Source organism: Myotis brandtii, unplaced genomic scaffold (genome assembly GCF_000412655.1).
Source record: "Myotis brandtii unplaced genomic scaffold, ASM41265v1 scaffold99, whole genome shotgun sequence".
NCBI classification, from domain to species: Eukaryota; Metazoa; Chordata; class Mammalia; order Chiroptera; family Vespertilionidae; genus Myotis; species Myotis brandtii.
The window spans coordinates 410,939-421,651 of NW_005372121.1; the positions used below are offsets into that span (position 1 = coordinate 410,939).

The 10,713-nt window shown below is 41.9% G+C and overlaps 1 protein-coding gene and 1 long non-coding RNA gene across 2 annotated transcripts in view; one reads left to right on the forward strand and one right to left on the reverse strand.

Moving 5' to 3' along the window:
- LOC106724823 overlaps nucleotides 1–4,595 on the forward strand; it is an 8,656-nt gene extending 4,061 nt beyond the window's left edge. The window contains exon 3 of the long non-coding RNA XR_001360654.1: nucleotides 4,584–4,595. This is a non-coding gene — a long non-coding RNA (uncharacterized LOC106724823). The remainder of the gene's footprint in view (nucleotides 1–4,583) is intronic.
- Nucleotides 1,462–10,713, reverse strand: part of ZBBX (zinc finger, B-box domain containing) — a 100,632-nt gene continuing 91,380 nt past the window's right edge. Inside the window, exons 18-19 of the mRNA XM_005886538.2 lie at nucleotides 3,485–3,623; nucleotides 1,462–1,681 (exon numbers count right to left, since the gene is read on the reverse strand). Coding sequence (XP_005886600.1) covers nucleotides 1,555–1,681; nucleotides 3,485–3,623 — 266 coding nt within the window. The 3' untranslated portion in view covers nucleotides 1,462–1,554. The remainder of the gene's footprint in view (nucleotides 1,682–3,484; nucleotides 3,624–10,713) is intronic.

Below are 10,713 nucleotides of genomic sequence, written 5' to 3' on the forward strand. Positions count from 1 at the left end.
TCTGTGTCCCCCGCTCACCTGAAGCCCCTAAAATAGTCGGGGTGTCCACTGCTCAGAGGCTCCCGTGAGCTCATGGAGGTGGGCCCTTGGTCATCGGTTTTTATTTTTTTACTACATTGTTTCCGTGTGCAGTGATCACACTTCATCTGGAGCAGGGCGGGCTCAAGTGACCTTGTGGAGTGTCTAGGGCGGGGAAGCAGCCGCAGTGCCATGGTTGTCAGTGCCGGCAGCTCCGGACCACCCCACTTGGTTTTAAACGCAAACCCACCTTGGACAGGCCTTCAAGGTCTTTTTTCCTTTTTTCCTTTTTTCCTTCAAGGTCTTTTTTTCAAGTGCTGGCAGCGCTGGTCCCTTGGTGCCTGGCCTGTCCTCTTCAGATTCAACCTGCAGGACTACTAAGGGAGCCAGTCCAAGGGAGGGGAAGCAGCCTCAGCGCTGATCGCAATCACAGGGCGCAGGCAAGGCGGCACACAGGCCTGGGGTGCCACCTTGCCTGCGGCCAGGCTCTTCTATGGCAATGCAGCTCTCTCTCCCTCCGATTGCCATGCGATCACCGGACGCAGGCCAGCCGGCACCCCTGGTCCCCGGGGTTCTGGCAGTGCCGCCTGGCCTGCCCCTGGCTCTCTCTCCCTCCAATTGCCATGGCGATCACGGGGCAACAGGCCAGCCGGCACCCACAGCCCTGGGGTATCCGGGGGTGCCGGCTGGCCTGCTCTGTGGCTCTCTCTGCCCCCATCCTCATGGCGATCACGGGGTAGCAAGCCAGCCCGCATCCCAGCCCGGGGGTTCAGGGGTGCCAGCTGGCCTGCACCTGGGCTCTCTCTGCCCCCAATCGCCATGGTGATCACAGGGAAGCAGGCCAGCTGGGGCTCTCTCTGCCTCCAATCCACAATGCAATCAGGGATCACCACCACCTTTGCCCGCCCCCCACCTCTTGCCTGCTGCCTGGGTTTCCGATCCCTTTCACCTCCCAGCATTGTGGCTACATATGCAAATTAACCGCCATCTTTGTTGGCTGGCAGCTAATTTGCATATCGCCCTGATTAGCCAATGGGAAGGGTAGCGGTCGTACGCTAATTACCATGTTTCTCTTTTATTAGATAGGATATTTTACTGATTTCAGAGAGAAAGGCAGAGGGAGAGATAGAAACATCAATGATGAGAGAGAATCATTGATCAGCTGCCTCCTGCATGCCCCTCACTGGGGATCAAGCCCAAAACCTGGGCATGTGCCCTGACCGGGAATCGACCACAACCTCCTGGTTCATAGGTCACCGTCAACCACTGAGTCACACCTTCAGGCAACTGTTACTTTTCTAAACTCACCAAATTTTACCAATAGGATCTGCAATATAGATTATTGTTTGATACACAATATATTAGTTGGAAGAAACAGTTCTTTAACTTTTATTAGTCTGAAAATCTTGAAATACCAGAAACATTAATGAAAATCTCCAGCACTAGAGAAGTAATTTCTTGGTTACTTTTATTAGTTGTTAACTTTTTTCCAATTACTTTGGATACAAAAAGTAAAAAGTGAAGAACAAATGACCTTTAGGTGCTCTTTGGCCATGGTAGTATGATGACATGTTGCTTGTCAAGAAAGTCCTTTTCCTCCTCGTCCTTGCTGCTTTCAGAAAGTGTCAGGAAAGACTGAATCTCAGTATCTTTTTCAGAAAAGCTGGAAATACATTAAAAGATCAATATACAATATACAGAACTAGGTTTGAACTCTTCATTTATCTTCTGATCAATACTACATACGTAGAAGTCACTGGAGGCAGGCAGATGGGAGGGGGCCGCCTCAGACTGGGGCCATAATTTTCAACATGCCCAATATACCAAGCCTCCTTTTAATGAGAAATTCTCGTCATTTTCCCTCTCCCAAGAAATAAAGCCACAGTGGTACCAAGGAGAGAAGGTTTTACAGTCTCTGACTGTGTCTTTCACCGATGATTCAGAAGGCACTTTGGAAACTTGCTGAGCCTCGGGGTCAACATTAAGGACATTCATCATTACATTGGCTGTTTAATAGAATCCCAATGAATGTAGACTGCCAGATAAATCAACTCTTTTGTGTACAGTAAATTAGGACTATGTGGATAGCCAGTCAAGATATGCCAAAACCAGAATGAATGACAATAATTATTGAGTTATTTTATTTTTTTGTGTTTTATTGTGGAGAGGCAGCTCTGTTGGAGGCTCCAGTGTGTAAGATTCCAGAGTGGGAGAAGAGGTAGAGTGGGGAACAGTGGGGGGCCTGCACCACTCAGATGTTCTGGTTTAAATGATCTCAATTGTCAGTCCATGTATGGCACTAAATATAAAATACTTGCCTAACATTCCATGATGGATATAACTGTTCTTTGGATTTTTTTTTTATGTCCAACACTGGCTAAATAGCAGAGCCTACACTCTCATCTGCGAACCAGTGCAGATCTAACTGTGAATAAAAATGTTCACTGGTAATGACATTTTCATGACATTCTTAGTTTTAAAGCACAGTGTTTTATTCTGTTAATGTGTTCCCCTTACGTGTTTGTGCTAATTGTTCTTTATTTTATGAAACGGTGGTGACAGTAAGTGGTAGGTTTCTTTTATCTTTAATTACTTTGGTGGGGGGTTGGGGGAATGGCAACTTTAGATTTACCCCTTTTAAAAATAAACTTTTAGTGTTAGAAATGCAAAAAGCCAAGAACCACAGCTAAATTATCTCCTTCTTCAAAAAACAAACAAACAAACAAACAAAAACTCTTGCTTTCCTTTTACTGCAATATCAGACTTCAAACCAATCAAAGAAATTTACAATACAAGGGGCTTTTATTTACATTTATCACAAACCTATGCGAAACCCTCCTCTTTTTACAAGGAGTTCCAGTATGTCAATAGTAGAGTGACATGGTAAACTACATTTCTTAAGCATTTATTAGTATATTAGTATGTTCCCTATAAACTGGTCACCATTCCTAAAAGCTCTTACCTTATGTGAGGAATGAGTAAAATGGTAACAAACTGAATTATGCTATCATCAACAGCATGGACTTGATTTCAAGAAAGAAACCTCTCAATATAGTATTCTGAAAACTTTATTCACATTGAGTAAGATTCTACTAATGCAAAGTATTAAAATTTATTTAAAATTAAAAGTATTAGGTTAATTAATGAAAGTAAGGCAACTGCTTTTCAATTTAAAAAGAAATGCCGGGTGGTTATTGAATTCCATTTTTTACATTTTTCTGACATGTTTTACAGCAGAGATTTACATACTTACATATTATAAGTAATTTTTATACTTCATAATAAAGCAACACCTCCATAAGCCTTTTACTAAATCCCTACAATAGGTCAGCAAAGGACACAAACATTTTACATGAATAGCCGTATAAAGTACACACATGGGGACCATCTTTCTTCATATAGCAAAGAGAATTAGTTGGGGCTTGTCCAAATTTGTTACTATGCATTATGTTTACATATAACCTACCTCAGTTCCTTAATTCCACAAGGGCCCTTGGAATGTGAGGTCTTGAAGAAATCTAGGGTAGCCTGACTTATGTTCAGCGAATCATTGTTGAAGGTTGGTGACTCTTCTGAGGTTAGGCTGTAACTTTTTTCCGAAGGATCTGAAATATTTTATTCCATGAATTGTCAACACATAAATTCAAGAAACAAATGCACAGCATATGGCTCTGACATTGTATCCAGAGTAAACTATTAGTAGTATAAAGAGGATCATAGATGTTGTACCATCTCTTAAGTTTCTAATGTTTGTAGGATGGTCACAGAATGAGGTAAATTTGTTTTGAGATTCCAGATTAGGGCATGGGTATCAAGTCACTTTAACCATATTGTTTTTTTGTTTAGCAAATCCCCCAATCTTACTTTTTAGCTTAATTGGGATATATTTGACATGAAACATTTTTTTAAGTGTAAGGTGTACAATGTGTTGATTTGAAACATATATTGTGAAATGATAACCACCATAGTGTCAGCTAAAACCTCAATCACATCACATAAGTGCCATTTCTTTTTTGTGGTGAGAACATTTAAAATCTACTCTTTTAGTAACTTTCAAATATGTAATACATTAATATTAATTACAATCCCCACCTGTATGTCAGATACTCAGAACTCCTCATCTTGTACTTTTTGATCAACATCTCCCAGTTTTTCCCACCCCGAAGCCCCTGGCAACCACCATTCTAGTCTGTTTCTATGAGTTTGGCTGTTTTAGACCCCCATGTAAGTGATATTATATAGCATTTGTCTTTCTCTGTCTGACTTATTTCAAACAGCCATATTAATTTAACAATATACATTATACCTAAGAAAAGTGTCCAATGCCCTGAGAATTCATAAAATTACAAAGAAAACCAAGTGATCCTCTTAAAGCTAGAATATTGTCAACTCCTCAACTTATCTGAATGTTAAACACTTTATTATCCCTTTTTGTCTTCTAAGAAATAAAAGCTTTACCTCCATACAGTGGGAGGCAAATGTTAGTCGTGGCAAAGTTGCCCTTTTGTGTTTGTTTTTGCTTCCTGGCTTTGTTTGGGTAGAAAATAACCATTTGTATGTGAAAGGGGAGAAGTCTTAAATCTTCTCCTTTTCTGTAAAGCTAGCCTATGGTTCAGCCTAGGTAAGAAAAAATAGTGCAAGTTATGTGAGCAAAAATATAAGCAAACATATTTATACTAATAAAAGGGTAATATGCTAATTAGACCAGATAGACTGGACGTCTTCGGATGTCCTTCCAGACAAAGCCATGGTGGCGGGGACCAAGGCAGAGGCAGTTAGGGGTGATCAGGCCTGCAGGGGAGAGTGGTTAGGGGCATCAGACAGGCAGGCAGAGGCAGTTAGGAGTGATCAAGCCAGCAGGCAGAGGGGTAAGAGGTGATCAGGCAGGCACGCGGAGGTAGTTAGGGGTGATCTGGCAGGCAGGCAGAGGCAGTTAGGGGTGATCAGGCAGGCAGGCAGAGGTGGTTAGGGGCAATCAGGCAGGCAGGCAGAGTGTTTAGGGGCAATCAGGCAGGCAGGCAGGTGAGCCATTAGGAGCCAGTGGTCCTGGATTGTGAGAGGGATGTCTGAGAGGGGTCTCGGATTAGAGAGGGTGCAGACCAGGCTGAGGGACCCCCACGCCCAATGCATGAATTTCATGCACTGGGACTCTAGTCTTTATATAAACTACCAAGAAGTCAAGTATAAAAAGAAATGATTACTATATTACAAAGGCCATAATGCCTTCTCTCTGTCATTGATACAATTCTAAGAGTCATCTAACTTGTACATAAGATTATGCTGACTTTTAAAATTGTTAAAATTCCTGGGTGCTCCTCTTCCCTTCATTCTGATGACAGTGCCAAGTAAACACCCTCCTGATCAGAATGACCAGACGCCAAACTGAAAGGAGTTTTAGGGATAAAATAGGGCGGTTTAGGGAGATTTAGAAATAAAGAGGGTCCATGGGGGAGGAAGGCATAGGTGAGGGCTTGGAGCTGCCAAAAGGCATACATTCACAGAGAGAGAGAAAAGGTGCCACAGGATAAGGGGAGAGAAGACATCCATTCACAGAAGATAAGGAAAAGCCACAGGATATGGGGAGAAAAAGGAAACAAACTTTCACAGAGGATAGAGAAATAGCAACAAATGGGAAAAAGAGGAAAACAGATTTTCACAGGAGATAGAGAACTCTACCACAGAAGGGGGAGAGAAAAGGAGGGGGGTACCATGTGGGGTTTGGGCTTTGAAGCTGACATTCTGCAGAAGAGTGACCAATGAGAAGGGAGTATCAAGAGACAAAGAACTGCAGCCTTTATAAACCTTAGAAAAAAGGAGCTTAATGGGTCACCCCCTTGGAACCTCCTCCCTAGTGGGAGTCTGTACTTGCTTCCAATAAAATTCCACCCTTTTCATCTACCACCTTTTGTCCATGGCTTCATTCTTTGAATCCATCTGGACAAGGACCTGGGAAAGAAATCACCCTTGCATCCTGCTCCGGAAAAACAACTGGAATCAAAACCACAATGTATCATATACTTGACTGAAGAGATTTTTTTGGTCATTAGTTTTAATTTGAAGTTACTTAGATTATTTCTTCTAAGGTAAGATAGACCTCAATGCATGTACAATTGGAAGTGTCCTAAAAATTATTTAGCCCACTGACTTTCATATTCTGATACATGGAGAAATTCAGTAGGCTTAAGGATGAAGCTACTGCTAAAGCAATCAGGAGGGCTTTTCTTGGTCTTATTTACATTTGAATAATTTGAATTAATTAAGATTAATTTGGAGGAAAAACAAAAGATTTATCAGCTAAAATTTTTGTCTCATCCCCGCTTGCTGGAAATTAGGAAATTAAGGGCCCATGGCGGATTGGCAACTTGTTGAAATTCTCACAGACACATAGTCGAAGAACTAGAACTAGACCTGAGCTCCTTTAGCTCACCTATGTCATAAAATACTTTATGTCCAAGAATCTAATTCTCTAGCTTTAGGCCACTATCTTCTCTCCCAATTTTCTACTAAGTAAAAGGATATGGGTATGCCAGGCCCCTTTACATGTCCCAATGATAAGCAATGTTACTTGTGGGAAAATAGTCAATTCAGGATTTGGAATTGGTAGGGTTAGGGTACTAAAACTCAATAATGATGCTTAGAACTGAAGAATACCACCAGGAAGGTATTCAACCTCTGTTATGTATTTGAGTTTTAATTAAATGAACACAGAACTAATTTAAATTGTGCAAATAAAATGGGCCTGGTTTTTTGTATAATTATTAATTCTCAGAATTCTATTTCAGAACATCTTGTCAAGGTAACAGGTGCAAAGGTGACATCACTTGAGTTTTCACGACAGAAAAAATATAAAACTGCTTATAAAGTCCTGTTGCAGGTTAGTTTGTGCTAAACCTAAAAGGTCAATTGTACAAAAACCCAAGTCTCCTGACCTTTTAATAGAGAGTGAGGAAAACTGCATTGATATTTATATTGAAAATTTTACTTTATAACTGTCAGGTCAGCTGATTGTTGAAAAATGGATTTTTTATCCCTAGAATAAGAGTATATTCTCTGATCATTGAAATATCTCTGAAATACAATAATATGGAGAAGGGAGCAGGGACTGGTAGGGTGGAGATGGAAGAGGGGAGATAAATGGTGATGGGAAAAGAATAAATTTAATTTAAAAAAAGAATTAGACAAAAATGGAGGGGGGTAAGAGATCAACCGAAGGACTTGTATGCATGCATATAAGCATAACCAATGGACATAAGACACTGAGGGGTAGGGGAGGCCAGGGGATTGTCAAGGGCGGGGGGAAAAAAAAGGACACATATGTAATACCCTTGGTAATACTTTAAGCAATAAAAAAAATTAAAAAAAATATTGGTTAAATGTAAACTTCTAGGGTGCATTTCTAAAACTCATGTAATTTAAAACATATTCATATAACTTTATTTTACACAAAAATAATCAAATATGAGTAAAGAAATAAAGGAAAGAATAAAGGAAGGACCAAAGAAACATTAAAAGTTTAAAAACATTAAAAAGTTAACAACTTCAAAGAATGGAAACATAGCAGATGGTTATTTACATAAAGAACCAAAAACAATAAGCATTCCTAAAGGACTGTGCAGCATAGCTATGAATGACCAGTGTTTAGGAGGATGTGACAACCAGGACACGCGCTCTGCGTCCTGTGAGCCCCTCCCCAGCTCTTCAGCCTCCTGCTCTCCTGTCCCTCCATTTCCCTTCTGCTCTGCCACTGGATCTCGCCTGTTTGTCCCCCCAAACCTTCTTCCCTTTACCTTCATTCTGCCCACACCCTCTCCCACTCTAGTGGTCACAATATTGATTTGAAGTAAGGATTTCAAATTATTTGAGTGGCATTCTGATATGGTGGTAAGACAAAGGCATATAGGACAGACCTACCTGTGCTTGTGCCTGGGCGCTTATGTACAAAGGGGAGACCATGGCAGTTACCATGCCCAGAGCCAGTACCCACAAAAGGGAAATAAAAAATAGCACCTGTCCAATCCCAGAGTAGCTATGAAGAGCAAATGAAGCAATCTATACTAATAAAAGGGTAATATGCTAATTAGACTAGACGTCTTCCGGATGTCCTTCCTGACAAAGCCAGCCCGGGCAAAGCTGCCCTCCCACAGTCCTGGGTGCCACCGCCTGCAGCTGTGGCCTGGGAGAAGAGAAGCTGAAGCAGGCCGCAAGCCCAATGTCCTGGGCGCCAGCACCTGTGGCTGCGGCCCGGGCGAAGCCATCCTCTCCTGGTCCCAGGCGCCTGCAGCTGGCCAGAGGGAGGGAAGCCTGGGTTCCGGGTGGGGGGCCAAAGCAGAGGTGGTTAGGAGTGATCAGGCAGGCAGGAGAGCGGTTAGGAGCTAGCAGTCCCAGATTGCGAGAGGCATGTCTGACTGCCGGTTTAGGCCCCTGTGGGATGGGGCCTAAACCGGCAGTTGGACATCCCCCGAGGGATCCCAGATTGGAGAAGGTGCAGGACGGGCTGAGGGACCAGGCCTCTAGCATTATATACAAAAACAAATAATGAATATTATTACTCATTGAATGGGTTCATATTCCTTATATCAGAACATTTTTAATATGTTGACTTTCACTTATATGGAGCATTCCATTTATTCCCTAAAACTCAAAGTTGCTCCAAAGCAAAAAGATTTCCATTCTAGCCCATCATTACCTGGCTGTCTTATCTAGTGAATTTGCTAACTATAAACCCCAAGTAGCCCTTCTTCAAGTTAATATCATGCTTGATGGTCAACCAATGAACAGAGGCTCCAATTACATAGGAAGCCACTGACTCACTATTTTACATCACAGACAGCTGGCCACATCTGATAATATCAGGTAGATGTTTAGTCTTTCTTGTTTAAAAGAAGGTGCTTTCCTCTCTTTAATTGCTTGGATCAGTTAACTATCTATAAACTCACACAAATGATTGCATGGGAATTGAAGGACCAACAAGGCTATTAAACCGAGGCTGTTAAACCACAAGTCAGAATGAGTTTGAAGCAAACAAATCATTTTTAATTATTGAAAAGCACATGCCTTAAAGTACTTCATTACTGCTACTTTCTCATAATGCATCTTTTCTGATACTTTCCAAATTTCTTTAGGCCATAACATCTGAAACCTGTCAAGGTGCCTTAATAAGTAGGTTATACTGATATGTTGAGCTTATTAAGGAAATTACTGTAGTATTATTTACAAAAATATGTCTGGAGATAATAAGGCATGAGCTATAGCTAACTATAATCCTTAAAGCAGCCTAGAAGAAAACATAGTTGTAGAATAAAAATAACTTTTAGATATTTTCCCCTGAAATTTAGACTTACCAAGAGTACCCTATCTTAGTGTATGCAGAAAGCACCACCCACTGATTTTTTATACAATTGAACATTTTTTTCCCCAGGACTTACTATGTAGGCACTGCTGAGTTAGCTTGTGTGTGTTTATGTGTGTGTGTGTACCTACTTCAAACCCCCAGTGGCTTGGCAGGACTCTTAGAATGACATCCAAACTCCTTATTGTAGACAGAAATATGTGTTTGTAAACATAATATTTAATACACATTTGAATTCAAATCCAATCACTGGACAATTTTATGATAGGGCCTATTACTATACCCAGCTTTCATACATAGAAACTGATGCAAAGTGAGATTAAGAAAATAATTTGCCCAGTGTCACAAAGCTAGTAAGGGAGTGTTTTATCTCAGAACCAGCTCCCCTCTCTGGTCCCTGCACGCCACGCCCCCCCAGAGCCTGGAAGCTTTCAACCCCCCTGCTTTGCTGCCCCTTTTCTCCCGATTCAGCAGGAAGCTGTGTCTGAACACAGGCATACCCTGCTGTGCCCACCTCACCTACTTTTGAAATGGCTCTGATATCAGCCGCAGCAATCTGAATCAGAGGAGAAACACTTTACTTAATGTAGTTATTTTCTGTCTTTTCTTCTCACCGCTCCTTGGCCAAGTTGTTTGCCACTGAACTTAGGGAAGTGGATGCATCCTAGAGCTAACAGGAAATGGGTCAAGGTTAGCTGCTCACAAACACACAGCTTTCACAGGGAGGTGAGCACATTTACATTTGTATAAGCATCAAATTGTGTAGCTATGTCTGCATGAGACCAAATCGCAGAAGTTTTACCAGATTGCATCATAAGTGGCAAAATGTGGGTGGAATTTTTCTGCCCATTGATGCTAAACAGAATATAAAAACCTTGTGCAGAATCAGTGAATTTTCTAGAATAGGGCCTGATTTCACTCCAGCATCTGTCACCTCACTGACTGTGGGGTTGATTCAGCTGATGTGCCATCTTCTTCCATCCTCAGCTCCAGGAGAGTGCCTCAAAGCTGTGAACTCATCCAAAGCTAATCTCCCCAAATGAAAAGAGAGCTGTGCCGGGGTCAAGTGTGTGTAAGCGATGGCCTCCTGCTCCTGGGCCATAGGCTTGCTTTCATATGTGAAAAGTTATGTATTCCAGTGAAAATGCGGGGGTTGGTGTATGAGAAGATGAGAGACACAGGGCAAAAGGGAAGTATGTAAGAATGAGAGTGATAAAGGCAAATAAAAAGCTCAGTGGGCCCTGACCGGTTTGGATCAGTGGATAGAGTGTCGGCCTGCGGACTGAAGGGTCCCAGGTTCGATTCCGGTCAAGGGCATGTACCTTGGTTGTGGGCACATCCCCAGT